This window comes from Falco punctatus (assembly GCF_963210335.1).
Source record: "Falco punctatus genome assembly, chromosome: 9".
NCBI lineage: Eukaryota > Metazoa > Chordata > Aves > Falconiformes > Falconidae > Falco > Falco punctatus.
The window spans coordinates 25516759-25534694 of record NC_137589.1 but is presented as its reverse complement, the minus strand read 5'-3'; the positions used below and the strand labels follow the sequence as shown (position 1 = coordinate 25534694).

Below are 17936 nucleotides of genomic sequence, written 5' to 3'. Positions count from 1 at the left end.
TGGGCTCTCGTAGTTAAAAACAGATTAAAATTAATTTCTTAGCTTTTTCTTTACATAGATTTCATTCCATGCAGCAAATATTTGTCTCTAGAGAGAACACATTTAAAATACACCTGAGATAACAGAAGAAGCTGTTCCACTACATCCTAAATGACATCTAAGCCTATCCCAGTCACCTATGAAATGGATGATGCTTCTCATGCCCTCTGAGTTTGGCTACCTGTTGCACCACAGGGCAAAACATTGCCTCGGAGCCAAGACCCCTACCCCTACTCATCCTTTCTAGCCCACAGTGTCCGGCAAGGGATTACAGTACTCTGGGAAGAGAGATACTAGCAGTCACCTCTGAATCAGTCACCAGCGTGCCTGGTCTCCAGCAAGAGCCAGCAATAAGCTGCTGACAGCTATCACCACAAAATATGTCAGCTTCTTTTGTCAAAGTTCAGGCTGAAAGAGAGCACAGGGTACCTACTACTCATCGGCACAGCTGAGCTGATGGAGAGGGTCATGGCCCCATGGACCACTGCTCCTGCTCCACACCCAGCCATGTCATCCCCCCCCCCCGTGCTCCTGCTGCAGCTGTGGGAGCCATCTGCCCCCTCACCCAGCTGCTCCCCCTTCCTCAAACCACAAAAAGATCAATTTGCTTTGTACCGGGGGCAGTTTTCTGTGGCTTCGCAAATGGTTTGTGGGGTGCTGGCATCAGCACTAGAAAGGGGAGCCAGAAGGACAGCAGGGACACAGGACTTCTGTGCCTGACAGCAACATGCCACTAGGATCAGCTCACCCTCATCACTGAATCCCGTCCTCTGGCACAGCCAAGCAGAGTGATGACGAAGCGTGCATTGGATCGGCAGGGTAGATGCACCCACTTCTCAACCAAGGACTTGTTGTTCAGCCATTAAAGAATGAGAGGTGACACCTGGCCAGTGAAGAGACATTTGCACTTCTGAGAAAACATCAGGGACATTCATTCCCACGTCGGGGGAAAAACCTACAACCAGTTCCTGAATTATGGAGATTCAGCAACTTCCAATTTAATCATGAGATGGGTAGATCAGGCCCATATTTTCTATTTTGGATGCTTTGTTTATATTTTACCTTAATTTTGCTTGTGTTAAGAGTAATTTCCATATAACTGAATAACAGGAAGCCATTCCCCAACCATGGATCTGATAAATTTATGAAGTGCCCACAGCAGGGCACTAAAGCTCTAAATTCTCATGCAGGATGAGATTACAAACATAAGTGTCACTTATTAGACTGACTTGTACAAAGGGAAGATTTAGACAAGCCTTTAAACATGTAAGCCCTCCTTGATACTGTAAGGACAATTGGACAATTACATCCTTAGACCACCATGGCTACCACAAATCTTGTATGCTGGATGGTATATGTGCTGGATGTCTCCATATCGTGATATAGCATGGAAGACAAAAAAAATTGCTGTATGAAACAGTAAGTAAAAAGCAGTCTGAGTTTTTGTGGGCACAAGCTTGTCTGGTCTTTCCAGAAATATCTGTTGGTCTAAAAAATATCTCTAAGGCATTACCTCTATTTACAGATCCTGCCTTCATGTATCTTCGGTCCATCACAGCTACAGCAAAATATCCCGAGTTGTAGCACAGGCTCCAGATCCCACAGAACATAAGCAGAAGGTAGCTACAGAGCAGGTAGAGCTGGGGCATAAGAGTGACCAGGGGAAAGGGGGCTCTTCCCCCAGATGGAGATAACCAAAGGAGAGCACAGGGAAGGAGCAGAGATCCTTCTTTCCATGAAACATGGCCTTTCGAGAAAGGCTAAGCATCAGAAAAAAAATGAAAGGCCATCTTTAAATATGTAAAAGTTATAAAGGGGTGATATTTTGATTCTCCACATAGGCTGGAAGAAAAAGAACGAAGTAAATTAATGTTAGATAAAGAAGGGAACTAAGAGTCATCAGCCGATTCCAACTGTAGTAAACAGGACCGTCCAGGGATGTTTTATTGTAGATGATATTTTATTGAACTACAAAATCAAAATACTGATGAAGAGCATAAATCTTTATAAGAGAACAGAATGAGCTGTGGAATAACACTCCCCGTATTTCAAAAGCTGTGGCATATTGCTTTCTTAAGCAGGAGGAGAAAAGAAGGAAGGGTAGAGGGGTAGAGAAGATCTCTACTGAGATACTTGTCTCCTCTCAAGATAGCATGACTTCAGCACCTTATAGGCATCTTCTTTTCACCCCATCTACAAGAGCAGAAGAGCCTCTGCACTGTGGAGTTAGTTAGCTTCTCTGTGGCAATTTAAGATGCTAGCCAAAAATCATTAGCTCAGGCCAGGAGCTGTGTTTGGTGAGACAGTTACACCTTAAGCCACAGGACAGATCTAAAGAGCGGCTCCGTGAATTTGTTGTTAGCATCAGACAAGCACGTGGTCCTGGGGGCACGGCCACGGCTCTGCGCAGCTCTGAGTGGGCAGTTGGTCCTGCCTAGAGCCGCACACTCACTGGCGCGGCCATAGCCGAGTTTCATGTGGGCTGACCCCTCTGACTATCAAAAAACAGTCCTGCGAGCTCCTGAACCAAACGTTCAGCTGGCAGAAATTCAGGTACTGACCACACTGTAGCTACTTGAACTTAATTGAAGCTCCATGCCCAGGAAAGAGCAGAAGTAAAAAGCTGAGAATCAAGGTTGATTCTGGGCATTCTTCCCAATGGCTTAAAAGAGAAATGCCTACATGCAGAGGTGGGGGTTTACATACACCAAAATAGTCTTATTTGAGTCAATGTCACCCACTGAGTAGCCTCCACAGCTTACGGAGTACACACTTTTCAGCAGCTCATAGCATCCCTCTCGCTAAAGCTTTCTCTCTTCATCTCTGCAAGTCATTTGGACCCCTCCTCTTCCTTCTTACTACCCTCCTCCCTGCCCCTCTAAGTTCCTCATTTAAGAGGACTTGTTTGATGGATTTCTGCCATGATGCTGTTTGGGTCTCTTCACCATGGTGAGACAGGTCTATTAATTCCTTTGCTATGTAATTTACAGAGGAAGTCAGAAAAGTAGCTCAGGCCATCCTCAGCTTTAGATAGCTGGGATCAACTTTCCCACCGTTGAAAGAGAGAGTTCTTTGTCCATTCCCATAGAGGCACCCTTCCCGCTCTGATGGTGAGCTGCAAAACACTCCAGGGGTGTAGGAGACAGCACAAGTGATTTCTTGAAGCTCTAAATCTCATCCTAAATGACCACAGCCCTCCCATGTTAGTGGAAAAACAAACATCAGAGGGCTGCTACTTAAAAAATACATCAGGCTGTAAACTCTTAACAGATTAGGAGTGTTTACCAGAACTGGTTTCTGTGTCACTTGTCCTAGTTTAACTTGCCATGGACTGATTTTTCAGCAGTCAAACAAGTGGTGTCACCATGGGAAACCCTTAACAAGAGAGGAAACACTCCAGTCTTTTCCACGAACAGTCCGTGTGAGTTTGGCGATACTTCTGTTCAAAAACTGCGTCAGTCAGCAAAGGTGAATACAGCACAACCCTGGTGCCAGTTCTAGATCCAAGATAAGCAGTTTGCAGACAGCATATTTAGCAATGCCGACAGACAAATCAACCTGCATACTGAAACAGGCTGCTTAATGCTGTTCCATCAGCTCTACAGAAAGGTTTATTTTATGAATTTCCCTAATTAATGCCACTACTGCTGCTTTCTTTAAAATCTTAACGCAAGAAACAAGCCCTTACTGTCAACACTACGATACAGTAACATTCAATAGAAGAAGCGATCTGAAGACCCAGCTTCTGTTCCCGGTATCAGACTGGCAAATGGGCCCCAACCACCCTTCATGCTCCTGCTGATAGAAGTACAACTGCTGATACAAATTCAAGAGCTATTAATATAGTCAAAAAAAGAAGCTTTATAACTCCTATCAAGTTATAAAGCAGCACAAGGTTTCACGCTTGTGACTAAATCAGGCACCATATCCTCAAATTCTACACACAAGTTGCTCAGCTTGTCTGGAGCATGAGGAAGAATAAAACTACTTTACACACAGTGCACAGCACAGTGCTTTCAGTCTCTAGGAAAGGGAGAACAAATTGAATGACGGACATTAAAAAATACATGACATCAACGCTTAAATATTAACCATTAAAGCGACATAAGATGCAAAACAGAAGTCAGAAGAACGAAAGGCAGTGAGACAGAGATAGATATCATTACTTCTCTTAAAAGGTGATTGAAAAAAACAGCATTTGATGCAAACCAATCTTTAATATAGTACTCTTGGCTCGATTGAAATATCACATAATTAAAAAGCCTTCTCCCAGCCCCCCACCATCTTCACTTGTTTGCTGGCGAGGTTAGGGAGTCCGTAACCATACCTGTTGGTGTCCATTTTGCTTTTTACCTGTAGACACTGACCTACAAACAACGTATTTCCCTAGCAGCTATAACATTAAAGCACTGCAGAGATGAAGAAGGTCATGTTACACAGGATTTTGAACTTTTTTCCCTAAGCAAAAATGAAATCTTAACATCTTTGGGAATTAAATATTATAAATGTGTTTGAATCAATCAGAATATTATATATTTATCTTTTACTGGCACATAGTTTTCTATCTCCCACAACACTGAAATGTTTAAGTTATGAAGCACTTAGTATTTTGGCAATATCTGTATAACAGAAATTTGCTCTTCCATCAGTTACATTTATTGCGTTAGCAAACAGGAGTCGCTCCTTAAATGAAATTCAGCTTCAGAGTTTTTCTTTGAAATGCTGTCATGAGAGTCAAAGAGACTGACTGTACTTGTTATTTCGTTTTTTATTACTCATTTGCATCACTAGAGTCTGACTATGTTTTTGAAGTTTAATTTACAAGGAAGAAAACTTTGTGTGAGATGGTCCAAGAGATTTCCTGCTGGGAACTCAGTGTTCCAGCTTTGCTCAAGCAGTGTCTGCAAAAGTAAGTACTTCACTGGGCCTTTTTTCATAAACAAGAAGTTTAACAGTCAATATTATTGATGAAAGCATCTACATAATCATCTTGATATTACAAATAGATGTTAGAGAAAACAAATGACATGTGGCATTTCACACATTGATATCATATGCTTAAAAAGATGACATAAAACTCAAAGCATTTTCTCCAGAACTTGTTTCAAAACAGTTAAAATTCTTGTTTGAAAAACAAGGATTATTCAATTTTTTTACTTGGATAATATGTTTTAGCTGGCTAAACTGCTTGGAAAGAGAGACAGCCAGAACATCTTGCACGCAGACCTTCCACAACGCAATCACTTCCCTAATTTCAGAATTATTCATCGAACCACCGAAAGCAAACAAACTAAGACTGTTTCTTAGGGACTCAGCTCCAAAAGCTGCGTACCAGGTGATTTACACTTCATAAGGGGAAAACTTAAACAGGTGACTGGAAAGTAGACTCTTTCTCCTGACCTCCCACCACAGTTAAGGAATGACAGAAATGCTTTAATCGGAAAGCTGAAATATGTCCGGGTGAAGCATTTCCTCAGATGTTCCTGTTGTGTTTTTCCTAACAGAAATACATCTTAGTTAAGTATCCACATGAGCCTCATAATTAATGACATCAGATCAGGGCTAGTGACATTCCCCCCTGCCAAGAGATACATGACTTTTTCAAATACCTGTGAGCATAGAGGTGTCTCTGTAAAACTACTTTCCTCAGAAATTCAGTCATTGCCTTTACTTGAAATCCCAGCTATGCTCAAAGCATAAGATTGCTTCAAAGCACTTTTCAAAGACTTCCTTATTACAGAAGCAGGCTGTTCCTTCTACGGGGACTAAAGGCACAGGCTTTTTCATCTGTTTTCCAAATGCCTCTTTCTCATCAACATCTCAATTCCCAGATACAAAGATACAAATAAAATATGTCCAAATCAGCACGGTCATAAAGCTATAGAGTTTCCTGTGGGAGAAAGGGAGGGTGCCAACTTGTGCAGCAGCTTCTCAGCTGCCACTGAAACCTGTTCGCACATGATCACAAAGCTTTCTTCTGATGAGAAAACACTTTGATTGTGATCGTAGCATCATTTCAGAGGAGGAGGTTGTGACTTCATGCCTGTGGAGCAAAATCTGAGACCTCCAAACAACTTCTGATTTAAAAGTCACATTCCAGTTCCCCTGACATCAGTGACATGGTCTAAATAATTAATCAAACACACAAAAAGTATCATCATGTTAACTGGTGTAGCTGGAAGTAAATGCAAGTCATTTCATTCCACTTATCACTGGGCAACAGGGAGCTCAGAGACTCGCAGAACTGATGAGCCAGCAAGTTCCTGTACTTCAGCTAACTGCTGTACAGTGCCCACGGGCCAGCCCCGGGCGATGCACCGCAGCATCCCAGAGGGTAGCAGAGAGAGAGGAGCCTGCACTATCTTGTTAGGAGCACCCAGTAGCAAGAGAGCACTGCTGAAAAGATGTTGTATAACAGTAACATCTCTTGCCCTCATCACCTTGCAAAGCCTCAGCCCAGATGGAACCCACTGACAACGCAGTGTCTCAAAAAATGGTCAATCACCCTGTAAGATACCCTATTAAGTCACAGCAGTTTAATGTCAGAGGTTGTCAAACTAATAAAACTGCTATGTTAAATGTTTCAATTGGCTTTTTTTCTTTTTTTCTTTTTTTTCCAAGTGAAGCAGCTTATTTTCCCTGCCTGTTGACAGGTAAATCTGAGACTCACCAAACACTACAAGTGGTATTTGGTAAAAGGTCAATTTTGTCACAACAAAGCACAAAGTTAGTATAGTAAACGCACTACTGGTTTTTGTTTCCCCTCACACACAGAGTGTAAGCTAGCAATTAGGCTGTTCTCATGATAAAACACTGTTTTAAAAAGATAGTGCTTCTGTGATGTTATTTCATATTATGAAATGTTGATATGGATGAAAGCTCTGTTAACATCACTTGTTCAAGTTGTTCACTCTCATCCCTATTATGCTTTTGTCTTTAATATCATATGGTCAGTAACTTGCAAATTTCTGGAATGTAAATATTTACTTAAGTAACTTGCAGACTGATGTAATCAGTCAGCTTCAATGGCCTCACAGATCATTTTAAGCTATAGTGTTTAATTTTGCAATCTGATCCCAAGGCATTCTGCTGCCTACTAGAAGCATTTGTCAAGGTCTCATTACTATAGAAAAAGATAACAGTTTTTATCTGATTGGAGTATTTTTTTCCAGGGACATTTGCCTCCCATGTTGATCCCCGCCCCCCCCCCCCCCCCCCCCCATCCTAAAACCCAAACCAAACCAAGTACTGTGGAATACAGGTAGTACACACATTTCCCTGTGGAATAAGACATTGCACACATCCCCTTACAGTAAGTCAAATAAAACTTTTAAAAAAGGTTTCGGCTGAAGTTCAAACAATGTTATCTTGTAACTGTTACACTGAAGAGGTTAAAAAACCATAGGGACAATGATTTCTAATACATATACTTCTATATATTCCTTGTTTAATTAACATGTCATAGCTGCTTGCCTCTCCTGGGGGAGTCATGAATGTTGGGTTCCTCTTCAGACTAGTACTAACCTCCATGCTGGCATCCACATGTGGATGTGTCTGGCTAACATCAAGCAGCTAAACTTCCAAAGTTCAATTTTTTAATGAGGTAATTAAATATAAACACAATTTCTGTGATGATTTTTTTTTCACCAGTCATTTACTCCAGAACATAAACCTGGATATCACCGGTGTACAAGGGAGGAAAAAGCTTTTTTGTACAGCAACACACTGTTATTTTTCAGAAAATAAAACCATATCGCTCCATTGCCAGCTGCTTTTAAGGTAATTCACTCCTGTCAAATGCTCTGTTTCACACTTCTATCCTCTAATCAATTGAATCCATAGGAGATTGCATGAGGACATATTGCAAGACAAGAACCTTTCAACTGTCTTATCTGACTACACCCGAAGTTGTTAAGGTCACTGAGGGGAGGATTAGTATTTGGGGTTTTGCACAGAGCCTGTGCAATCATTTTTGGCTTTGCTTTGAGGCATTAACATATGTCAGAGCAGAAATACTATTCAAGGGCTATTGACCACAGATGACAAGGAAAGAACATTTAAATCTTCCTGATTAGTCACGCACAGAAACATAGCTAGATGGCTGTCTCCAAACATGCACAGAATTACCCACTTTCTGTGAGGTAATCTCCAAGATGATGAAGTATACCTGCTCATAAGGTACAATACTTTAAGGACATCCAAAATGGTCACGCTGTTCAACATACTGAAGCATTTCGTCTAACATGCTGTCTCTCCTCTATACACTTTTTTTTTTGGCCAGAATTTTCTGTTTTCTCCAATCTGATGTGAAACAGTATTAGCAATATAGGACTCCTTTTTATAAGCAAAACACAAAACAGTTGGAAATGAACTGAAAAAGCTGGTCTTTCAGTTAAAATTCAAAAAAACTATCTGTGTTCCCTGATAAATTTCAGAATTCACCTTTCAGCAGCAATCTGAAAGCACATTGAGGCTTTAGTGCACAGCAAGAAAGGTACAATTTGACATTTTCATGTTATAAAATAAGCTCAAACTTGCTCCTCAGAATATTCCTTATTCTCAGATCATTCAAATACAAAACAATGTTGTAACACTTACACAAAATGCATTCTAAGTCCCCCTAACAGAAGACACTATACAAAACCAGTAAACATCTCCAAGGAAAAAAGGTTCAACTTGATTCATCAATACAACTATCTAGAAATATTACATCCAGCGACTTCAGAAACAAATTCTTCCTTAGTGAATCTGACCTCACACATTTTCTTCAGTCTTGCAGGACCTCCACTTCTGCCTAATGAATTTTTCAATGGAAGTATCCTTTATATTGATTAAAAGAGAAAAAAATATATAAAACTCCTGTGAAATGTTAGTGTGCAGCAATGGATGAACAGGTTACATTAGACATCAGTGCTTATAAACTAATACTTCATCCCAGAATGCCAATGCAAGAAACAAAATCCTGCTGATTGCTTGTGTGCATGGGTGGTGTCATTGTAGCAGGAAAAAAGATCTAGAGGACTAGGACTTTGCTAGAATATAGTCCAGCAAGGCCCTGTTCTAAACTTTTTATGAAGCTTGGCTAAATGGGATAAAAACTGGTCCTCAGTGCCAAGACTGAAGGTTCCAGGCAGTGTCTCAGCACCATCTCTTGGGGATTTTTGCTGTCGCTGAAGAGACATCAGCTGGCTTCGCTGAGACTCAAGTAGGCATGTTTTAATAAAGTGTTTTTATTTTTATTCTCTCACAGCACTAATCAAGATTTATTTCAAGAACATTCAAGTACTTGCATTATCTGTGGAAAATTAGCCTATTACCGAAAAATCATCTCAAAAATATCCTGCTCACTTTTCTCACTTTAACTCCAGAAAGCTACCCTCGCTTCATGAGCTGTCTGATCAAATGGTGTCACTGTTCCTCCTTTTTCTCTTTTGCCAAAGTGAAAAGCTTGACCTATATGAAGTAGCATCCTCATATTTTCCTTCCAGATGCCTTCATTATCTCTGTAATTGGAGTGCCATGAGGATGGCAAAAGAAAAAGCTTTCTCCCCAGACGAGCTGAAGTTAAGCAAGGAATGGTCTTTTCAAGATGAGGCTTCACCATTGGAAACGATGGGGCAGCTTGACCCAAGTATGGCATAGGCTATTTTCTAAGAATTACGCCTCACAGCACGACATGCTTGAAAGGAACTGTTCAAAGACAATGGCGTTGCTATACAAGGCACTTGCAGGACTCAGGTGATACACCAGAAATAGAACCATTTCTTACTACGGACGAGTTTCCTGGTGGGAAAACGAAACACCAAAGAAGTGAGGCCTTAAGAAGTCTTAAAGTCTGTTATTAAAATTATAAGGATCTAAGCTTATTCTTTTGGGAAAAGAAAACTTCATTTTAAGTATCAGAAGTTTTCAATGTATAGGAGAGACTGATACAAAACTGTTGCTAGTTTCAGAAGCTAGATTTACTCAGATGATTTCCAGAAAAAACAGCTTTTCCTATAGCCTCGATAGCTCGCCGACACTAATGAAATTTTAGGCAAATTGGCAATACAGTTCAAGTACAGAGCATTCCTGAATGCCATAGTGGCTTGACTAAGCTGAGAGATTACTTCCTAGTTAGTTGCACTGATAACTAAACTGAAATTTACCAGAGTAATTGAAATAAACTTAAGTGTTTGTAAGTAATTTGTTAAGGCAGTCGCTTGTTATTTACCCACAAAGTCAGAAAGAAGCACAAGTTATTTGAAACTATGAAATCTTATATTTGATAGGGAGAATAACAAACACTATCAATCTACAACTTCAGAGATGTCAAATGGCTGAAGATATTTCTCTTACTTTCCACACATTTTAATCAGTAAAGAAATCATATATGCAACAATCAAGTAATTCAGCATCCTTCTAATCCTGCATTTACCTTGCAAATGTTTTTCAGTTAAATAAGAACTATAAGGCCATTTGGTGATTTAATGGTAAGCAATCAAACTGTCATTCAAGGCAACATGATGGCAGACGGAATTTCACTGCAGGCAAGTACCAGGTTATACACACTGGAAGGAACAATCGAGCTAAACAGGCACGTGCTCATGGGTTCTAAAATTAACTTAAACTGTTCAGAAAGAAAACATGTTAAGGGTCAAGATGAACAGCTGACAGAACATCTGCTAAAAATGGAAAAAACCCAGAAAAAATGTTAAAATAAAGAATACATATTCCAAGTAGTGCCCCACAGTTTAAGACTGTTATATGACTTCATTTGTATATTTACTGTCTCTAGCTATAAGACTTCTGTAAAATAAGCAACTTGCACCTGTATCAGATAAGAATCTTCTCTTTCATGGCTACTGAAGAGCAGTGATCAGTCCAGATATCTGGACTACAGATAGCAGAAAACAGGAGAACTGGAGAAGGACAAAGGGGCGTAAAGTATAAAATCCTACCTGTGAAGAGATTAAGTGACATTGCATTTATTTTTATTTAGAATTACCCGTTCATCAGCTGGATTTTACATTTTTCTACCAGAAAAAAAAGAGGGAAGAGAGAAAGTGGCAATACCAAGTATAAGCTAATGAAAAGGAAATTTAACTTCTCAATTCACACAGAAGATGAAAACAAAAAGTTGAACCAATGGAAGAGCTCAATGATTTGTGAATGAGGCTCACTGACACTTTCAACTTAGAAAGAACAAAACATTGATCTTTTTTTGCTAAGGACAAGATATAGAAGAGTATAGAGGTACAACTCCATTTTACAGTCTGGAAACTAGAGAATGAGCTTCGTATGAGAACCAGATCTTACAAGTCAGGATCTACAGAACTATGATAATGAACTATGCTTTACCCTTATGAAGAGACATTTCATGCTTGGACAATCCCTTATGAGTCAGTGAGAACTAAGCTGACCCACAGCATCGTTGTTCACATTCAAGCTATAGTCACATAAAAATTAAAGAAAAATACTTCTACTAAAGAAATGACTGATGACCATTTTTATATTTATTTGCTTTTTTTATTTTTAAAGGTACCCCTTTTGTTATTAAAGCTAAACTGCAAAGGGTATTTAAAGTAAGGTTTTTTTCCTCTCAAGAAAAACAATTTTAATTGCTTGTTTGTGTCAATCAATCAATCAGTTTGGGTTTTTTTTCTTCAACCAAATAAAAGGCACTACAGAGAAGCAGTCCAAGAAAAAAGCTAACAAAAAAGCACTTTTAACTGTTAAATCATGGAATCATTTCTGAAGGACAGTAAGGTTGTGGATATACTATCAAAAATGAGTAGAAGTTATCTGGCTATATGAGCAAAATATTGCTGCCTCTACTGACCAACTGATTGTGGCTGATGAACCAGTATGGCTTGGAGGAAGGTAGAAAAGAAAAATAAATCTGACTGGATGTTGATAGGGAACCAAAGATTTTTTGTGGTCAGGCCAATACCAAACCTCAAAATGCAATCTTGTAAACAAGATAATCTTCCTGTGGTGCTAAACACTTCGTATGTGCAAAACAGATTGCTAAGGAACTCTTTAAATGGAATAACATCATGGGGTTATAGTTATGATGGCCGAAACACCAAAACATGGTAATAATCGAAATAATCCAATAGTCTAGACTAAAAACAATGTTGTATGGTTGGCAGTTATTCAAGAAAATAAGAAAGCTATAAGAGCAAGAAGTTAGGGTAAATGATCAATTACTGGGATTGTATTGCTTCATCCATGGCAAGAGCAGGTCATTGTAAAAGTTAATTTCAGCTCGTTCTGAAAGATGACCAGTACTGTCCTTCAAACAATGCAAAATCCTATGAAACACAGTCATGGCCTGTGACTTCAGTAAATGCTACACTTTTGGTTTCATCAGTGTTTTAAACATTTACTCAGTCACTGATAAGCTGAAACCCTACTATATAAAAGTAGCTGTTTAGTTGAGCAGAACTAGATAGCTTGAATAAAATATGAAATGTCTACCTGAGAGTGGGTCACTTCTAATAGCAGATTATAATTATTTATGGATATTATAATCCTGAAAGAACATGATGCTTATAAATTACTTTAGAAGAGTAAATAGAAAACAGGTAAAATCACACAAGTGATGAAAAACATATTCCTCCTCAGAGTGCCAACACCTTAATTTTGTCCCTTCGCAGAACCTCTTTTTGGATCCTTTTAAAGAATTTAAGGCTATATAGGTTTTGATGTGTATTTTTTTTTTTCCTTCCTACTCAAAGTTATGGTAGGTATACTGGCCACCTGAAAAAAGCAACTTAAACCATTCCACACAGAATTAGTTCTTACTGAACAATGGGTAAATTGTGAACACTTCCAAAGACATTTAAGAAAAAAAAAAATAAATTCAGACACAAGTTTTCTTGAACAGCATTTCAGGTTTAATGAAGTCAGAACTGGAAACCATCAGAACAATTTATACAACTACATACAGACTTTGGATGGTAATGTGCCCTAACTAGGAAATATAAACAGTTTTTTTCAAGATTATTTAGCTGTTCTTGATCTTAGCCGTCGCTTGATGATTAGATGATCACTTTCCTTTTTTTCTTCTACAAAGATCTAAAAAAGTCAATATATTGAGTTACTCAGTATTTCTTTAGAGACAAATGACATGCAATTCTAGATCCACAAAACCAACATGTTTCTTCCCAGAAGCTGTTTCCAGGATGAAATTTGCCTATTGCCTTTTAGTCTGAGGTCTCCAGGATGGTCAGATGATTTTAGTGCATCATAATAAGCGACAAATACTGGGAACATATAAAATTCCCGTTTTGCTGAAACTAACACCAAAATCCCAAGAAATATGTGATGTGAGAGCAGGTCTCACTTCTGATCTCTAACACTCATTTGGCGAAACAAGAAGTGTTCAGAAAACATTTTTAGCTTTAACTCCTTTAGCTTTCTCTGACATTGCCAGGATTCAGCCTTTCACTTTTCCTTTCATTTCCATTTTAGCTGCGTTTGCTCTGTATTTCTGTCATTTTCCTCAACCTCCTATGAGCAGCTTTTTGGTTTCTGCTGCTCCCATTAATACAATTTACAGAAAAATCAAATATCTCAGTATGGGCAAACGCTCTCCATAGCAAAGGGAAGAAAGGATTGAACAGAAACAAGAATACATTTTCAAGAGAGCAAGAGTATGCTCAGCACTATAGTTACGGTCAAAACTTTAAAGTTGGATTTCAGAAACAAAACATCGAGCCATGGCCTATAAGACTCTTTACAGGCTGGCTTAGACAGGGCAACATAATTTAAGCACACCCAGAAGGCTATCTAAACTGTGCTTGGAAAAGCATGGATGCATCCACATCTTAAAGTAGCTGGAATGTTAGCTGGTCATAAATGGAATTGGAAATTACCTTAGGTGCTCACTTGCCCTGTGAAGTTAATTGTACATACAGACCTTTAACTTCAGTGTTTCAATCACGCTATTCAAAAACTGTGGATCCCTTAACAGTCTCTATTTATATTCTTTCTTTACGCTACACTTAAATGAACACCAGCTATTGGAAAAACAAATTAAGAAACTGCTGTAGTAAATTGTGGTATGTGGAGGCTTACTTTAAGATATTTATGAATCCAAATGTAGAGATATCTCTGTGATTGCTGTACCACCTATACAGTAAGTCAGTAGCCAAACACAGAGAAGATAGGTGAGAAAACAGAAAAAATGAAGTAAAACAGCAGGAAGACAAGACCAAAAGGCATGGTTAAGTAGAATCAAGAAACAAGTCAGTACTTTCAAACCTCTTCTGCAACATGATTAGACCTTCAGGTTTGTTCTGTCGCCTAAATAGTTTATTTTAAGCCAAGATTACAGAAATAGATTACAGTGGACAGAACAGTAACCTGTAATCACTTACCGGAGAACCAGAGATATCAAGAGGGCAGGAAATGTCAGTTGAATACAGCTTTCTCTTAACTCGTTTTGGCTTGAGCTCCTTTTCTTTGACACTTTCTGGTTCTGCAGACTTGGGAGAGCTTATTGTAGCTATCAGCTGCTTTGCTAGAAGAAAAATTTTACTGTAAGTCAATGTGTTACTGGTTTTGTGAGCCTCAAAATTAATGAATAATGAAAGAAAGCTGTTCCATTTTTATACTTTTTTAATAAAGATGTAGCCTGAAGTTTAAATATAAAAAAATCAGAAGTTGTATTTGACTACCACAGTTTTCTACAGCTTCAGATGCAAAAGCTTAAAGGACACATTTCAATAGCACATTAAATATCAATTATGATTCAGACTTCACTGGAAGTTAAACACTTCAACAGGATTTGAACAACAGGCTTAACTGCTTTGTGCTGACAGAAGCACAACAGTAGAGCCAGTTTCTCTAGGTATTTGTATAGTATTATCAAGCTAGTACTAGCTCTATAAAGAAATGAATGTATGCATATTATGAGCTAGAAGGAAAGAAGAAATCCCAAACAATACTAAGTTATGTGAAAGAGGAAAAAATAGAGGACATGGTAACAAAAGGTTACAAACTAGAACTCATTTGCTCAAATTAACTATTTTCAGGGTGAAACCGCGTAGTCTGAATTTGGCTTCTATTGATATTGATATGTTGTCCTCATAGAGCCAATCTGACAAACCTGGGAAATTTAAAAACATCACTATCATCTTCTAGACTATCTTACAGCAGATAAGCAAGACGTACTCTGTAGCACATCAAGTTTTAAAGTTGGTACAAAGATCTTAATTTTAACTGTCCACAGTGAATAGTGACTGATCTTGTTTTAACCAACGAAATAACAGCATTTTTTAGAATTTATCACTGGTGATTCCTTGTGCCCTCTGCTAATTTATTTTTTTTTAAACCATATTAACTCAGAGATCATGTCTTACTGTAGGAAATAATAAAAATACATTCTTCAGTGCAACCTCCTAGCAGTTAATCTTCCCAAGGCTATGCTTAAACTTAATGAAATCCATTAATTGCTTCATAGTCAGTTTATTGAAGTCTTCCAAATATTTTCATGAGACACCAGCTTTCAGATTCTGTATAACTAATCTTCACCTCCCACATATATACATCAAAAAGCACTAATACAGTTTCCACAGAAACAAAGTGGGGCAGGGGAGGGGAAGAGGGATTACTTATAGAACAAGGTAAGATTTGGAGTTTGGATTCAGCTCTTGATTTTTCTTAGAGCAGTAGGGCAAGTTTCTGAAATAGTCTTTAACTGTTGGACTGTAAGCAAGAACAAAAGTAACTCAGACATTTTGAGCTTAACAGTTATCATTGCTTTTATAATAAATTTATATGCACATATTCCACACTGTGCCCTTTCACTCCATTTGGTTTACCTTTCACACTGAACCTAAACTTTAGAATGTGTGGTCCTTGCAATCAAGACAGCCTTTTACTACTCTGCAAGATTCAATATAGCAGGCCTCAGTTCAGCCTCGATTATTTCAAATGAAATAACAACTTAACAAAGCAGACATGTCCTTTAACAACATATACATTAATAAAGTAGAAAAAGGCCATTCTACAGTGCCCAGAGAACATGGAATAAGCCTTATTTATTCTGTACAAACCTTTAGAGTGAATAATAGTAGGAGAACTTTGGAAAAAATCTCCAATTTTTTGTAGAGTTCCATCTTTCTTTTTGGCTGAATTTTTACTTGAAGTGGATTCTTGCTTTAAGTCTTTTCTAAACGACTGTGTAGTAGACATCTGCACAGAAATACAAGATCATAATTTAAGTTGAAAACTGAATTGTCAATTTCAATTGACAGCTGAAAATCAAACTTCAGGTTTAATTCCATTTTAGTTGACTTCAGTGTTATTTTCAAGCTGACATTTTGAGCTTTGCTTCTGACACCTCAGTCCATTATACTAATGATACTACCACAGCAAGTAGACTACACCATTTTATAGCCAGAAGAAAAAAAATTGACAAAGTTTCATAGAATATATTTAAGGGTGTCAGTAATACAGGAAACAAATAGTTTATTTAAAAAAGAAAAAAGTAGATTCAAAGTTGTAGAGTATTTTGTTTATATCAAGAAAAGCTCGTCTAATCGAACAGGAGGAAACTGATGGGGAAATAAATCTACTACCTACCCAGCTTACTATTAAGGCCTAAAAATCATCTTTTCATAACTGTCATGCCTATAGATAACACAAACCTCAGTTTTACTTCAAAGGCATTGCCTTTAACATCAACTATACTAACAGTATGTTCAAACTAGTCTTCACAGCTTTTCAATACGCAACATCATTCCCTTTGAATCATTGCACACTGCAGCTACTACACATTCTTGGCAAATAGACTTACTCTCTTCGGTTGACTAATAGAGTTTAGTAGGAAGACAACATCAGTGTTTAAGAATCCTTATCTATATACTTGATTAAAATAAGATACTGCTACATAAAAATGTTTGCTCCTTTCACAAGTCCACCTTTACAGAAAAGGTCAAATTAACTTCAAAAACAGAACAAAACCGCACCATTTTCTTACTGCTTGTAGAAGGTGAATTAGTCATAGCAGATTTTTCATTTTTCTTGTTCTCATTTTTCACAAAATCCTAAGAAAATAAACATGACAGACTTAAACTAGGATTCTTCCAGAAAGGACAATATTTATATTACAGAAGGAAAAGCAATTACACTTGTTTAAATGCAACAACTAACAGTGGGAAGGCATTGGCTAATACTGAAGAGGTAACTATTGAGATGTGAATTAAATGCAAAACGAACTTGTAGAACGGAACTAGAAATACCTGTAGTCAAACCATTCTGACACATACGATTCTTCTCTCCATAATTTCCTATACTTTTGGCTTTAAGAGATTTGACAAGCAAACACAGAAATCAAAATTAACTTAATTCTAAATGTAAATTCTGATTTATGTTGACAACTACAAAAAGCGGTTGGAGCACAGTACCGTTTTAAGCTGTCAATAAAAGACTTCTTCTGTCTTGTGAAGGGGTGCCAAGAGATTTCAGATAAATGATAGCCATACCGACCGATAAGTGTCAGAAAAGAGTAAAGAGGTTTTTGTTCCTTGTTTATTTAGAAGGGAGTCTCTGCAGAAGATTTGATTTTGTTTGTTTCTAAAAAAAAAGGCAAGCATTCTTTTGGCTTTGGAGGTTTTTTTTAGTGTTTTTTTTTTTTTTAATAAATTTGAGATGAGCAGTATATGGTTATTTTTTGCACCACAGGTTTCCCCTCAATCCTTACTTTTACCACTGAAAATGGGATTTTCAGTTTGAGGAAATTAAAAAAATAACTTGTGTCTTCAGTAGCCTTGTGACAGTTAAAGTTACTGATTCATTTCATAATCTATTTCTGTTTGGCACATGTAACATGAAAATAATATTTAAGAATAACATTCAGGTGAATAAAACTGCAATAAGATAGTTTTAAATTTAGTTCCATGTTA

At 38.0% G+C, this 17936-nt stretch overlaps 1 protein-coding gene across 2 annotated transcripts in view; it reads right to left on the bottom strand.

Moving 5' to 3' along the window:
- Positions 1-12897: 12897 nt before the first annotated feature.
- The window catches only part of KIF20B (kinesin family member 20B), a 43329-nt gene continuing 38290 nt past the window's right edge, over positions 12898-17936 (bottom strand). Inside the window, exons 30-33 of one of the 2 annotated variants that reach the window (XM_080401542.1) lie at positions 17001-17078; positions 16086-16224; positions 14406-14548; positions 12898-13101 (exon numbers count right to left, since the gene is read on the bottom strand). In XM_080401542.1, coding sequence (XP_080257668.1) covers positions 13027-13101; positions 14406-14548; positions 16086-16224; positions 17001-17078 — 435 coding nt within the window. In that variant the 3' untranslated portion in view covers positions 12898-13026. The remainder of the gene's footprint in view (positions 13102-14405; positions 14549-16085; positions 16225-17000; positions 17079-17936) is intronic. The other variant, XM_080401543.1, reaches the window with a different exon arrangement.